The sequence below is a fragment of the Xenopus tropicalis genome, chromosome 8, assembly GCF_000004195.4.
Source record: "Xenopus tropicalis strain Nigerian chromosome 8, UCB_Xtro_10.0, whole genome shotgun sequence".
Lineage (NCBI taxonomy): Eukaryota > Metazoa > Chordata > Amphibia > Anura > Pipidae > Xenopus > Xenopus tropicalis.
The window spans coordinates 26236546-26247018 of record NC_030684.2 but is presented as its reverse complement, the minus strand read 5'-3'; the positions used below and the strand labels follow the sequence as shown (position 1 = coordinate 26247018).

The window sequence follows — 10473 nt, the reverse complement described above, 5'->3', positions numbered from 1 at the left end:
CTTCGGTTTTTTAAGTGTTAGATAGAAAGGATGTGGTTAAAGGATGCGGTCCGATGTTAAAGCTACTAGGTGGAAACAGGTCTATAAACAGGACTATAATGATTAAACCAGGCTTCGTTAACAGTCTGGGCAGCTGTATATGGTGTTACCTTACCATCCTAAGCCGGGTTAAGGAGTATTGGTGCCAGGTCTGGACTGGGCTTCAAAAAAGACCCTGGCATTCCAAGTACACAGAGGCCCAAACAGCCCCCACGAGCCCAATAGTGACTGTCTATGGCATCTTACAGCATCCCCCTCTGGTGTTTGCCAGAATACACAGATTGCCAGTCTGGGCCTGATTGGCAAGTCTCCTGCTGCCCCTCCCCTGTACATTTTTGCCTAAAAGCCCCCACTGATCTCTCTCCTCGGTTGCCCCCCCTGCTGTGCCCAAGGCACATGCCTCTCCCCTGCCTACCTCTTTGCTCTAATACTCCTTTTTCTTTTCCAAGTACATCGTTCCCCCCCCCCGCTTGCATGCAATGACAATGTGGGTGCTAGGAATACATACCTCCCAACATTTGAAAAATGAAAAGAGGGACAAAAAGACTTGGCGCGCGCGCAGCGTGGCATAATTTTTTGACCATGTGGCCATGCCCCAATTGCCACACCCCATTTAGTTAAAATAGTGCCCACGATGGCCCAATAGACAGCACCACCATAGACAGTGCCCCATTTGCCCCCATAAACAGTACCCCCCCATAGACAATGCCCTCAATTGACCCCATAGACCATGCCCTCAATTGCCCCACAGACAGTAGCCCCCATACACAGTGCCCCCATAGAAAGTACCCTCCATACACAGTGCCCCCATACACAGTGGCCCCCATACACAGTAGCTCTCCTTACACAGTGCCCCCCCATACAGTGCCCCCCATACACAGTAGCCCTCCTTACACAGTGTCCCCCCATACAGTGCCCCCCATACACAGAGCCCCCCAATTGCCCCCATAGAGAGTATCTCCAATAGAAAATTCCCCCATACATAGCGGCCCCCATAGACTTCTTGCGGCTCCTGCTCCTTATTCGGCTCCTCGTACGGCGGCGACAGGACCTTTTATAAGGTTGTGCCTGTGCGTACGTGTGACGTCACACGTACGCACGGGCGCAACCTTATAAAAGGACCTGTCGCTGCCGTACGAGGAGCCGCAAGAAGAGACGGAGCCGGAGCGGTTTGACTGCAGCCAGCGAATCCCGCTGGCCTGGATAGTTTAATGAATGTTCTGCATTTCCGTAATGTGGGACATTCATTGAACAATCTGGGACAGCGGGACGCGCTGTAAAAACCGGGACTGTCCCGCGAAAAGCGGAACAGTTGGGGGGTATGGGAATAGGGTATCACAAGATTGGGGGATGTGGGTTTACACTGGACCCCTAATCTCTGTAGGACCTTGTAGAACCTGTTGCCCTATAGTTATGCCACTGGGCACAGACATAGTTGCTACTGTTGGCATTAAACTAAAGGTGGCTCTGGTACTGTGGCATTTGATAGATTCTTGCAGGGCCACCATCATAAATCATGAGGCCCTATACTTCTGAGTTGGCAGGGGAAGCCAGAAATAAGTCTGTGGGCCACCTGCCCCCACCCCAGGGGGGTACCACTGAATAGACTAGGGTAAAAGGCCCATCCACGGGTGACCACGCCCACGCTCCTCCCCAGTCAGGTCCCATTATGTTACAACCTCACCCACATCCCTGTCAGAATTAGGCAATGGAGGAGGAGGTTGCCCAGGAGGTGGGTAATGGCAGGCTCCCTTGGGGTGGGGGCTCTGCGAAAAATGATGGGGCCCAAGACCATGCTATTTAATAGCAGCCCTGTCCTTATCCCTTATGACTCTGGAATAGACAGAACTTCAGTGGGCGTGTTTCCTAGGGAGCCCGTGGGGCCCTGCGGCTATGCATTTTTATTCTGGGGGAGCACGCTTTTGCACCTGTAGCAACCTGGGAATTGTAGTTCCCACGCACCCCCGCAACAGCTTGCATTGACAGGTTGCAAGTAAACTGCGCCTATTCACCCCCAAACCTTCCGAGGCTCCTGATTGGCTGCAGCGCTTCCATGCGTCTACCCTAAACTCTCAGCCTCCTTGTTGTGATTAGCGAACAGCCGGCCCAAGCGGCCCACCCTTTACCTGTGATTGGCTCTGTTGAAGGAGTGACGCTTGGGTTTTCTCGCCCACGGCTCCTCCCGCCTGTCAGCGCGCAGTGAGTCTGCAGCAGCCGCCGCGGTAACATCGTGCGCTCCGCCCCCGGCACCATGCCTGGCGGCCTCCCACCCTGAGTAGCCCCGCAGCATCGCTCCACCGTCCGAGCTCCCCCAGCGGCCATGGAAGGGGGAGCCGGATCGGGCTCCAACCCCGGCGGGCAGGAGTCGCCGAATCGAGCCGTGGAGTATCTCCTGGAACTCAACAACATCATCGAGAGCCAACAGAAACTGCTGGAGACCCAGCGGCGCCGCATTGAGGAGCTGGAGGTGCAGTTGGACCGGGTCAGCCAGGAGAACCGGGAGCTTCGCGAACACCAGTCGGTCCGGGTGGAGAGGGAGCAACACCGAGCGGAGTATCGGGGGGAGTCAGGCGGGGGAGGATGCGGCACCTACGGGCATCACCATCACCACCGTGGGGACAATCCGCAGGGATACCATGGGCAGCCCCACCAACACCACCGGGCCCCTCACAGGGGCCCCACCCGCAGCACCAGCCCTGGCGGAGGGCACAGCACTAACAACAGCCCGGCCACCACCCTGCAAAGAAAGTGAGTATTGCCGCAAGTGACAGGGAGGCGACTGGCTGCGACAGAATGGGGTCAGGAGTCTTTGCTAGTGCTGGGCTTAAGAGATATCAAAGGGGAGTCTCATAGGGCCCACATGTTGTGGACTACAACTCCCAGCACCCCTTCTTTTGGTTATATGTGTAAGAGGGTTGGGAGTTATAGTCAGCAGTGCCTTGGAACCCAAGGTTAAGAAACATGGCCTTGGGGCAGTGCTCCCCAAATTGCTCTGATGAGCAGTGCTGGGTATCCCTGCAATGACAGGAGTGGGTCAGTAATGGCCAACCTTGTATATATCTGTAACCTTGGCATGATTTATTTAGGCTGTGCAGGGTCCTATGTCATGGTTAGGGGTTCTTTCTAATCAGGTATGTGACTCACTGGGCTCCAACTGGCATCTCCTGACAGTCCTATGCCTACAGATCGGATCCTGGTGGTACATGGGGGTAACAGGAATTGTGAGCCGCTGCCTACAAATAGATTCCTGTGGGTGAATCACTTTGCCACGGGGGATTGGTTGAAAAATTGCCTAGTCTAGATATTGGCCCTTGTGCAAGTATATTTTTGGAATCTGCAAATCTCAATGTGTGCCTGTAGGTTTGCTCCTCTGTCTGTGAATTGGGGCAATATGATAGGAATCTCACTGTAATAGATAAAAGCACGGCATGCTAAAGAATGGGCGAACTGTGACATGCCATAGAAAAATGGGCAGATATTGCCTAAAAATGCTGTTTGCTATAGCACAAGTCTGTCCTATCTGCAGCCCCTTGTACTGCAATTCCCAGCATTCCCCTTGATCCAAAGCTATTGAGATGCGTAGTTCAACAACACTAGGAAGGGGCTAAAAGTTGGGCAGCTCTAGAATAAAGCTCTTCATGGGTTCTGAAAGCCCTGTAACTGCAGCTTTGTACATAAAATGGGCCAGCCCTGAGAGAGAGATGGTGGTCCAGGTTAGAGAATACCGCTGCAGGTTTCCATACGTGAATACCAACTAATGGAATTTGTGGTAAGCAAGCTGCTCGCAGTCAGGATCAGCCCCTGCAGGGGAGGTAATGATGCCCAGGGGCTTGGGTTTGGGCTCACACAAACCTTATGCTCAGAGCTCTGTCCCAGTGTGACTTTATAGGCGACTGATATCACATTGCCTTCATGACAGGCCATGCTTAGTACATAGGCCCCTCACTGCCTTAGAACACTGCTTGTGACATCTCTCCCAGTGACAAACTTGCAGCCTTGGTTGGAAGGCAATGAGTAGAGGAATGCATTACTCACTGCTGCATACAGGGCACTGTGACGGCATGTGGTATTTGGCACAGCTCTCTGGATACTAACAGTCACGGAGTAGGTTTGGGGGTGCCACAGATTGTGACGTCACTAACCTTTTCCATACGGCGCTTTCAGCTTCTTACATTGACAGGCGGCCCTGTGTCTGCCATTGCTGAAGGTACATGTTGTTGTTACCACCTGTTTTCACATCCTTTGCCAATTTTTTGGCTCTGTGGCGCCCTTTAGAGGTAGAGGAATGTCAGTGCATGGCTTGAGCGTGGTAATTGCATATATCCTTGGCCACAGGCGGAATGCAAATTATCTAGGTGCCAATGTCGGCGCTCTATCCCATAATGAACAAACCTGAGATGACTCATTCGGAATGGTGCAGTGCATCAGAGGTCCTTGCATGTACTGCTAACCTGTTAACCTGAACTACAACTTCCAGAATCCTAACTTGTGAGGGTGGGTTTAGTATGGTTCTACCTGGAGGTGAGAATTAAGTAAGTAAAGTATCCTATTGGCTGAAGAGCTTTATGATTTCAGAGCTGTATATAGTAGGGCACAAGTGCCCCCTCTTCTACTTGGCAGTCACATGGCAGAGTAACCTTAGACTGGCAATTGCTGGAGTCTCTTTGCACCAGGCGTAGCGGTGCCAGTAGGCAAATGAGGGGTGCAGGAGTGGGGAAATGTAAATGGGGAGTAACTTCCTCCGCTGCTGGGGCCCAACTTCACAGAGCCGTTTGGGGAGTAGACACAGGGAAGGCACTTACGGCAGGGGGTATCCAGCTGTGTCGGAAGCAGTGGTGGGTGCCCAGTGTGACTCCAGTAATTAGCTGAGATTGCAGCGCACCCAGCTGGGCTGCCAAGGCCGACCTAAGCAGCAGCTTTAAGTAACCCCTTCCTTCCCTCCCTCCGCCCCACTAATACCTGTCAGCTTTCTGTGTGTGGCACGGTCTGATCTGAGCCGGGGTGGTTGACCAGCTGGTTTTATTGTAGGCAGATGCCTCACCGTGTAACCTCAGCTGCACGCTACCTGTTGCATCTGGAATTGCACCCAGTGCATTTCTTGGGGGCTACAGGAATGAATGATTTTGCCCTGTTATATGATCCGTGCATGGAAGCCAAACTGGCCAACACCTGTAAGACCGATCTCTTTGGACTGCACCAGTGTTGTCTGTTTGTTTCAATGTCATGTGTGGTTGTCTTTATTCATTTACCTGCCAATCAGAATCCCTTCCAGACCCTATTGGAATAAGACTGGTTTGGGCCCAAACGTGGACAAACTTGGTGGCACAAGGCCATATGGGGGACTTCTAGGACCAGAGGATAATGGCTGAATTCTATGAGTCATTTAATATTTTTGAAATAACCAAGAATTCTATAGATCTCTTGGTATGACAAATCATTTGGCCTATTATCTTATAACTGGCCTTGGGGGGAAGAGGAAGCAGAACCTATAACTGCTGGGGGGCCCAGTACCACTGACTGATGTGCAGTTTCAATATATTTTAAATGTCTTATTCTTAAAGGGGTTGTTCACCTTTGAGTCAAATTTTAGTATGATGTTGAGTAATATTCTGAGAGAATTTGCAGTTGGTCTTCATTTTGTATTATTTGTGGCTTTTGAATGATTTCACTTTTTGTTCAGCAGCGCTAAAGCTTGAAATTTCAGCAGTTATCTGATTGCTAGGGTTCAAATTGCCTTAGCAACCAGGCAGTGGTTTGATAAGGAGGCTGACATGTTTATAGGAGAGGACATGAACAGAAAAATAAGTTATAATAACAGTAAATAATAGTAAAATTGCAGCCCCACAGAGCAATAGATTTTTGGCTGCTGGGGTCAGTTACCCCCATTTGGAATGTTGGAAAGCGTCAGGAAGAAGGCAGATAATTCAAAAACTATAAAGAAAAATAAATAATTAGGACCAGTTGATAAGTTGCTTAGAATTGGCCATTCTACCACAAACCAAAAGTTTAACTGAAAGGTGAACAACGCCTTTAAGGGGCTAGTAGTGGCATTTAGTTATTGGGGGTCCTCATAAAGCGAGCAGGTCATGTGATGGATGATGTCACATGGGTTGGGCATTGTGGTTATTTCTCTGGAAGGGCTGGGAGAAGACATCTCCAATTGTGACCCATGGATTCAAATCTTCAGAGGGGTCTCATTGGTCTGGTGAAGGCAGGTGACTGGTGCCTTAGTCCCTGCACTTGTCTCTTAGTGGTGTGGCTCCATCCCCCTCAGTGAAGTCAGGGGGAATTGGGTTATATGTATGTGTAAGAAGGAGTACTGCTCTAGTGGTTGCAGGTAATTTAAAGGGGTGTTTCACCCTCTGGTTAAATTTTAGTGTGTTATAGAAAGGCTTATTCTTGGCAACTTTTCAATTGGTCTTCATTTTTTTCAATTGTTTTTTTTTTTAATTTTTTGCCCTCCTCTTCTAACTATTTCCCATTTTCAAGTGGGAGTCACTCAGCCCAGCAGCCAAAAACTATTGCTTTGTAAGCCTAGATTTTATTATTATTGTTATGTTTAATTACTTATCTCTCTATTTAGGTCCTCCTCTATTCATATTCCTGTATCTTTTTTCAAACCACTGCATCATTGTTAGGGTAAATTGGACCCTAGCAACCAGATAGCTGTCGAAATTCTAAACTGGAGAGCTGCTAAACAAAAAAAGCCAAATAATTGAAAATCCTCAAATAATAATAATAAAAAAAAAAAGAAGACCAATTGCAGAGTGTTTCAAAATAGCACTTTCTGCATAATTTTTAGTTAAGTTAAAGGTGAACAACTTGTTTAAGAACAGATTAGAGTTGTGCTTTTTCCGACCTTCGCATCACTGCAGGGGGATAATTCGCCCATGCTGGTTCTCTGCATTGCTGCTTCTAACCCTTAAACAGTGCCAGACTGGGCCACCGGGATACCGGGAAAAAACCCGGCCCAGACCTGATCCATTCTACCGCTCCACCGGCCATCGGTGTCCTCCCCTGACACGTAGTCAGGATGTTGGGCGGGTGGTGGAGGCCCCTATAGTGGGGTAAGGGGGGCGTGGCCAGCGGGGCACTTTGGGGGCAGTGCTGAACCCTGTATCCCCCAGTCCGACCCTGCTTTTAGAACAGTTTAACAGAAGCCAGCTCATTCACAGCATTCAAGCCATTGTTGGCAGTGCTGTCTCAGAGTCACAACCAGCAGTGCAGAAAGGGACAGACAAATCCTGCTTTCAGTTGCAATTACTTAACCGAATCATTTTATATCAGTTGTGAAATGGAAAACATTTGTGTTATTGATCTGACTCCTATTTGCATTAAACCCAAAGGATTTTTTTTCTTGGGAATGTTCAGTGCATAATGGCGCCCCCTAGCCAAGGTCAAAATCACAGCCTTTGGCAGGTAGCATGATGGGAAAAACTTACTGTATAGATCAGCAGACCCTGCCATTCATTGTGAAGTGAGTACACAGTATGGGCTTGTGGGTAACAGGGCACAGAATGTTCCATGCCCTGATGTACAGCTGCTCGTTGGCATATTGCTCTCCTTCCATGAACCTTCCTAGGAAGAAAATGTGAGTTACGCTATACTATTCAGCACACTTGGAAGCCAAAATGCTTCCAAAATGTCCTCCACATGACCATGGTGCTATTGCAGTATCAAAAATAACTAATTAAAAGCTGTTACCAATAGGTACACAACTGCTCTGTAACATGCTAACATTTAACATAAAGGTGAAGTATCCCTTTAAAGTTAGTTAATATTTCAGCATGTTTTTAAGGTTTAATCAATTGCCTTTCTCCTCTGACTCTTTCCAGCTTTCAATGGGGGTCGCTGACCCAGCAGCCAAAAAACTATCACTTGGTGAAGCTTCAATTTATTGTTATTGTTACGTTTTATTGCTTATTTTTCAATTCAAGTCCTCTCCTATAAATAAATCAGTCTCTTGTTGAAAACACTCCTTGGTTGCAAAGTTAATTTGAACTCTATCAACTAGATTACTGCTAAAATGCCAAACTGAACAAAATGTTAAATAATTAAAAAATCACAAATAATAAAAAATGAAGACCAATTGCAAATTGTCTTGGAATATTACTCTCTACATCATACAAAAGGTTAACTCAAAGGTTAACGCCTTTAAAGGGGGCATTTTGTGTAAAAACAATATTGTGTCAATGGATACTACTCATATAAATATAGAAGGAATGTGCTTTAAAAAGTAGTGTTTAGGGCAGATTTATTTAGAATTTCTCCAAATACCTCACTAGTCCTGCCCATCTGTTCCACTTCCTGCTGCCAATCAGTAACTAGACTAATCTAAAAGGGAACTGAAGCCGGAGTTTGCTTGGGCGACTGCAGGGCTGTGATTGGCTATCCACCCTCCTATTGTGCTTCTTGCAGGGACTGTTAGAACACACCCACCCCTCATTTGAAACAGGGACCTGAGGATCTATAAGGAACTCCAATAAAGAGGCCATTTTGCAGTTTTAATTTTTAGACAAAAGTGGAACCAGCTCCATGTATTAGTCATGATTGCCTACAAGATTTTTTTCTTTTATGCTATATGTCTCCTTTAAGAATTCTCAGATTGCTTTTTTTTTCATTTTTCTTAATTTTGCACATTGCTCACGGGGGGGGGGGGGGCAGAAAGGCGCTGCTCTGCACATTGCTCACGGGGGGGGGGGGGGGGGCAGAAAGGCGCTGCTCTGCACATTGCTCACGGGGGGGGCAGAAAGGCGCTGCACTGCGCATTGCTCATGGGGGGGGCAGAAAGGCACTTCTCTGCGCATTGCTCACGGGGGGGCAGAAAGGCGCTGCTCTGCAGATTGCTCAGGTGGGGTAGAAAGGCACTTCTCTGCACATTGCTCACGGGGGGAGCAGAAAGGCACTTCTCTGCGCATTGCTCACGGGGGGAGCAGAAAGGCACTGCTCTGCGCATTGCTCACGGGGGCGCAGTAAGGTGCTGCTCTGCACATTGCTCATGGAGGAGCAGTAAGGTGCTGCTCTGCACATTGCTCACGGGGGCGCAGTAAGGTGCTGCTCTGCACATTGCTCACGGAGGCGCAGTAAGGTGCTGCTCTGCACATTGCTCACGGAGGCGCAGTAAGGTGCTGCTCTTCACATTGCTCACGGGGGCGCAGTAAGGTGCTGCTCTGCGCATTGCTCACTGGGGGGGCAGAAAGGCACTTCTCTGCACAATGCCCCCGGGGGGGCAGAAAGGCACTGCTCTGCACATTGCTCACGGGGGCGCAGTAAGGTGCTGCTCTGCGCATTGCTCACTGGGGGGGCAGAAAGGCACTTCTCTGCGCAATGCCCCCGGGGGTCAGTAAGGTGCTGCTCTGCACATGCTCACGGGGGCGCAGTAAGGTGCTGCTCTGCACATGCTCACGGGGGCGCAGTAAGGTGCTGCTCTGCGCATTGCTCATGGGGGGGGGGTGCAGTAAGGCGCTGCTCTGCACATGCTCATGGGGGGGCAGTAAGGCGCTGCTATGCACATTGCTCACGGGGAGGGGGTGGCAGTAAGGCGCTGCTCTGAAAATTGCTCACGAGGAGAAATGGACCTGCCCTACTAGCCATATAAATATGTGTAGTGGCGCTAATGCTAGTCTGCACCCAGCCTAACCCACCTGCCCCTTCTAAACACACCCTAACCCTGCTTGAGGTTGAGAAGACTTTTCTACCTACGTCCAACCCATCCTCTGTGTGCTAATGTCAGGGGGTAGTGGGCTTTGTACAGTTATATCCTTTCAGATCCAGACTGAGGCTGAAACAGCCCCCACCAGTCCAATATATAGTGACTGTCTATGGCATATGTGTCAAACTCAAGGCCCGCGGGCCACATCCGGCCCGGCGTGTAATTATATACGGGCCACGAGATCATTTTATATATTGGTTGTGAATAACACGCCAAGAAGAAGTGGTCTGAATAGGGATCCGTACAAGCAGGAAGCGCTGCAGAAGTGACACCGCCAAACAAACATCGTGAGCTAGCGGCACGGAACCCGTGTTTCTTTCCACTTCTATTTCAAGTATGTTCCCGGGCCGGGACTTTAGTTTTATACTGTGTAGCTCCCCTGAGGGCTCTATTTGCGCAAGCAAAGTAGCGACAGAGAGCATTTTGCACTATTGCACTTTGGAGGATCAAACCTTCTTTCTAGTAGTCTCCTCTCACCCAGACCCTATTAATATACTTGAGTCTAATATCATATGGGCAGTGTATATATATATATATATTACATATTATTGCATATTATTGCTGAAAAGCACAACGTTTTAAAAGTTTGGTTTTAGTGTGTTTAATAAATGTTTATCCTGTTCGGCCCGCAACCTAAAGTGTGTGTTTGGATTTTGGCCCCCTGTGCAATTGAGTTTGACACCCCTGGTCTATGGCATCAGTCAATGCCCCTCATTCACTTG

General features: G+C 48.9%; 1 protein-coding gene across 2 annotated transcripts in view; it reads left to right on the top strand.

The window, feature by feature from the left end:
• The first annotated feature begins 2191 nt into the window (after positions 1–2191).
• iqsec2 (IQ motif and Sec7 domain 2) overlaps positions 2192–10473 on the top strand; it is a 120170-nt gene continuing 111888 nt past the window's right edge. For both annotated transcript variants that reach the window (XM_002940970.5, XM_004916749.4), the window contains exon 1: positions 2192–2787. In XM_002940970.5, the coding sequence (XP_002941016.2) occupies positions 2360–2787 (428 nt within the window). In that variant the 5' untranslated portion in view covers positions 2192–2359. The remainder of the gene's footprint in view (positions 2788–10473) is intronic.